We start from the raw sequence: 5000 nt of genomic DNA on the forward strand, positions 1-5000 counted from the left end.
AATAATAATAATAATAATAATAATAATAATAATAATAATAATAATAATAATAATAATAATAATAATAATAATAATAATAATAATAATGATAATAATAATAATAGTATATAAAAGGCGACTCTTCAAAACCATCCCCACCCTCGGCTGAATGAAATCGTCTGGCGATAGCCTATAAAGTGACAGGTCTCTGAAGACTCACTTGACAGTTTTGCTTTTGTCTCTCTGTCTGTCTGTCTCTCTGTATGTATATCTATCTGTCTGTCTGTCTGTGTCTGTCTGGTGCTATGACAAAGGACAGATTTGTTTTTCTTACTAACAAGTATTGGTATAAAAAAGTCTTCTTTTTTCCAATTGTTGGCATCATAAGGTGTTTTAATTTGTTTCTTTTTAGAAAATAAAATAAAAAAAATCTGCTTCCTTGCCTTCCCCGTCTCTCTCTTCAGACTCCAAAATCGAACACAAAAAAAAAAAAAAAAAAAAATTGGAACTTCTTTCTTCGACTGTACCCAGAAGATCTCCAGGTCTCCTGAAGGGGAGACCCACAGTCGCCTTGCAACTACGGCATCAGAGACCTGCGGCCTGAGAGACCTGACAAAGTGTAAGGTTTTCCTGTGGTTGCAGGTCGTTGCACAAGACGTGCAGGTTCTTTGAGGTCCTGCTGGGAGTGAGGGCGATCTCCGAAGGGCGCTGAAGGGCAATCAGAACCCGACAACCGGGCTGACAGGCTGATAGACAGATAGGCAGATAGATCTTTCGTACCAGGAGGCATTAGGAGCTGCCCTCAGGTGATTTTATTCATCACTGTGGTGGATATCAAACGATGTGGTGGTCGGTGAGGATACATGACTTGTTGCGCAGGTTATTCAAGTTGTTTTTTTTTTTTTTTTACAATGAAGACTCCACTTATGAACTGCCACCTGCCGAGTTGCAGCCCTGAGGGGCCTGCTACTAGTCTCCGGAACAGGCTTCGTGGTCAAGCATTCTTAAACACTCCATCTTCCATCCATCCTACACTCTTCCCATTTACTTCTGTTCAGAACAACACAACCCCTGTCCTCACATGTATAAACTATCGATCCTGCAACAATCCCAAACCTTAAGATAAATCCTGAATGCACAGACCTTATCACATAAGAAATTAAACACACGTTGAACAGTCAGGCACAATATTTGAAGAGCAGAAAGAAATATTAATCATTATATGTAAACAAATCATAAAAGTTATTCTTAATTATGCGTCCACAATATATAAATTAAGAAAACAAAGATATCTTACGGACAAGATAATAAAGCATTAAGGATCATAAATTGATGTCAAAGGTCTATCGGCCGTCAAAACTGTTTAACTGGTTAGCTATCTTTGTCATATGATTTTGATCACCCATGGCAACAAGTAACGACGAAGTCAGTTTCATTGAAAAATTTGATTCAAGCCTTTCTTCTCTCTCCTTCCCACAGATGGTGGTGTCATCCTGAAGGCTACCCTCACCGAAGGGGACGAGCAGAGCATCTCTCACACAACGCGGTCATGAAGCGCCTCGCAAGGTACCAACCAATCACGCAAACAAGGTACCGTTCTTCACATCCACTCTTCAGTTCGCCCACAACATCGTCAGGTGTCCCGCAGTCATGCGTCGTCTTCCGTTGTTTCTTCTGCTGTTGGTGACTCTAGCACAGTCGGGTCCTCTGCCAAAGGAAGCAAGGTCCTCGATATCGGTGAGGACATCGAGAGAGGACCTGGTTCCTCACGCCGCTCGCCAAAGTTTTAGGTATACATCCCGAGGAAGGGCATACCAAAGGGCAGACAGAGGTGGTGATGACAGTAGCACAGATAACCGCCCCCAAGTCTCGCCTCTAAATCAAGGACCTCAAAGGAACAAAGATTTCGAGGAGACGAAGACATTAATTCAAGGCCAAGAATGTGAGGCCTGTGAGGAGACGGTTTCCGAGAAGGAGACAGGATTCCCAGAGAGATTCGACAAAGGAGGAGGGGAAGGCGAAGGAAAAGGAATCCAGGATGAGGACAGACCAGAGGTCGCGACCCCCCTGGATCCTTCAGGAACCGCCCGAGTCGCATTGAGCCTAGATTTCACCCCTGAGGAGAACCTTCATCAAGACGATGAAGGAAGGTCATCAGCGCTCCAAAAATCTCGTGAATCTCTTATTGACAGACAGAAGGGCGTGTATGGTATGAAAATAAGATATAGTGATGACTCTACTGTACAGTCTGACGAGGGTCCTTATTCCACTGAACACGAGTCTCTTCCTGTAGAGAAAGAAGAGGATCTCTCTAAACCTACTAGAAGACCAGGATCTTTCGTAGACATAAAGACTGAGGTGACGTCTGATCCGAGCTCCGAGGACAAGTCTGAGCTTGACCTTAAGCACGATATAGCCTACTCGTCCCCCTCCTCAGGCAACGCCAAAGTGAAATACGACACAAGGCCGGAGCTCTCCCAGTCCCCGGAAGATGTAACCCAGGGAAATGCGGACACAAACCCGGACCACGAAGAAAAGATTGAGCCGAGTCTGGCTCCGGAGGACAAAGCGTCCCCGACAGAACCCGGACCTGAACAGGACACCGATAATTCCTCAAGCTTTAAACTGTTACCAACAGAAACTACATTTCCTGAAATTGACCCCAACCTCGAGGAGGGCATTCACACAACCCCGACTCTTCCTGAAGACATCGCACACCCTGAAGAAGTCACTCAGTCTGATCCACAAAGTGAAATAATTGAGAAAGATACAAATCCTGAATTCAGTGAGCAACACCAAGAAAACTCAGGATACGAGACGGTGCCTGGCTTTCATAGGGAGGACCTAGGCCATGCATTGTCTTGGCAGAACTTGGAATTTAAGATATACCCTGAACAGGTCAAGGACTCAGAGCCCGTGCCTGACAGTCAGCAAGGGGACGAAACTCCAGGCCACGAGAACCCAGACCCCATATACACAGACCGAAGCCAGGGTAGGATTTTGGAACACCAGGCAAGACTGAATACAAACCAAGATCACCAGAGCAGAGAACAACAAACCCACGAAGAACTCAAAACCCCTGTAGGGAAAGAACCCCAAGGGTATAAAGAACGTCTTGAATATATGCAGCGCAACAATACGGATGAGGAGAATGCTCCAGATCGCCCACCCGAGATCGAAAACCCCCAGGAAAGCTCTGCAGCGCCTTCGCCTCCAACAGAGAGCCCTGAAGCGAACTCGAAGTACTCTGGGGCGTCCTTCAATATCAGTGATCACTATGATGAGGCAATCGAACACGCTGAGACAGATCCTAGACAGACGACCATGAAGGACGACTCACGACCTTCCCCATCAGGAGAGGACGGAGCGTCTGAAGGAGGAGCCAAGGACGGACAAGAACCTGACGAGAACTTGGAGAGCAGCGGATCACCAGGATCGCCCGAAGACAAGGCCCTCGTCATCGTATACGCCGAGGCTGTCGAGGACAAGAAGTCCCCCGAAGACTACCCGGTGGAGTATGTGTACGGCGAGGAGTACCTCTACTACTACGACAACGTGGACATCGGAGAAGAGGAGTACCCGGAGTTTGTGGACTACTCCCAGCCCGGAGCCAAGACCCGACCCTTGTCGAGGGAATCCAAGCTGCTCTACTTCGATACGGTGGTCGGATCGGTCCTGCAGCTGGCTCCTCGGGGCTCGCAGCTGATCAGGGCCCGGGGAGACCAGCTGCCTCCACTCGTCAATCGATTGGTCGAAAATGCCACACTCATCAGGCCCAATCTCAACGATTCCTTCTCGTGCGAGGAGAGGGTAAGTAGAACATGAATATATTGATTCCGTCTTACAATATACATTTCTCATTCTACCTGCCGTCAAATGATTTTATTAGAGTCGAATAACCTAGTAGTAAGACTAATGCAATTCATCTATTTATTAATTCATTTATTCGTTTATTTACTCATTTGGATGTTCGCTGGCCAAGCGGGTTAGAGCGTCGCTACTTGCGGCGGCGGGTCGAGGTGACGGCAGTTCGAACTTGCCGCCAGCGAGTTGGACCAAGGGCATGGTTTCAATAAATTCCTCGCTACAAAGTCCCCTGTAAGGGGCACCGTCCTAGCCTCCTGATAGGGGGGAGTTCGCGACGTTACACCGAACCGACTATCTACTAATCAATCAATTCATTTATTTGTTTATTTTATTATTATTTTTTTTTATCTGTGTTTTCTTTCTTCTGGGGTCGGCCGACGTCATTAGGGCTACGGCTACTACGCAGACCAGTACAACGAGTGTCAGGTCTTCCACGTCTGCGTCCCTCTTCATCAACTGTTTCCCGGCGCATTCACCACCCAAGACCTGTACCACTTCTCCTTCATCTGCCCAGAGCACACCATCTTCACCCAGGTACTCCTTCAAGTATGACTTAGAGTACGTGAAGTAAGCCAGCTCGCACACCAACGCAACGAGTTGCATGAAACTAGTTGCTTACGACGCCGCAACCAGTTGCATGAGACCAGTTGCTTGCGACTCCGCAACCAGTTGCATATGACCAGTTGCATATGACCAGTTGCTTGCGACGCCGCAACCAGTTGCATGAGACCAGTTGCTTGCGACTCCGCAACCAGTTGCATTGCGACTAACATTGGTTTCTTTAGAACCCCTCACATCGAGGCGACTGAAACTACGGTTACCTCGATGTGAGGGCTTCTAAAGAAACCAATGTATCAGTCGCAATGCGACAGGTTGCGGCGTCGTAGGCAACTGGTCTCATGCAACTGGTTGCGCTGGTGTGTGAATTGCCTGATTCTCTCATTATTTCTTCATCTTTCCGTCTCCATGACCACAAGTTGGTTGAAAGCCTGTGGTTGACTGATATATGAAAAAATGGGAAATCTTTAACACAGAACTTTGTCCAAATCGGTACCCATGAACACAAGTTGAATGAATGTAACATGACAGGACCTCTCTGTCCATTAACAGACTTAAGATGGCAGCACGCTAGGCTAACATGCTACTTGTTTTTG

At 46.9% G+C, this 5000-nt stretch overlaps 1 protein-coding gene across 1 annotated transcript in view; it reads left to right on the forward strand.

The window, feature by feature from the left end:
• LOC143037554 (uncharacterized) overlaps positions 1 to 5000 on the forward strand; it is a 55997-nt gene that overhangs the window by 44344 nt on the left and 6653 nt on the right. Inside the window, exons 2-3 of the mRNA XM_076205977.1 lie at positions 1459 to 3789; positions 4234 to 4380. Of these exons, the coding sequence (XP_076062092.1) occupies positions 1630 to 3789; positions 4234 to 4380 (2307 nt within the window). The 5' untranslated portion in view covers positions 1459 to 1629. The remainder of the gene's footprint in view (positions 1 to 1458; positions 3790 to 4233; positions 4381 to 5000) is intronic.

This window comes from Oratosquilla oratoria, chromosome 22 (genome assembly GCF_046742065.1).
Source record: "Oratosquilla oratoria isolate Oo_2021 chromosome 22, ASM4674206v1, whole genome shotgun sequence".
Classification (NCBI taxonomy): Eukaryota; Metazoa; Arthropoda; class Malacostraca; order Stomatopoda; family Squillidae; genus Oratosquilla; species Oratosquilla oratoria.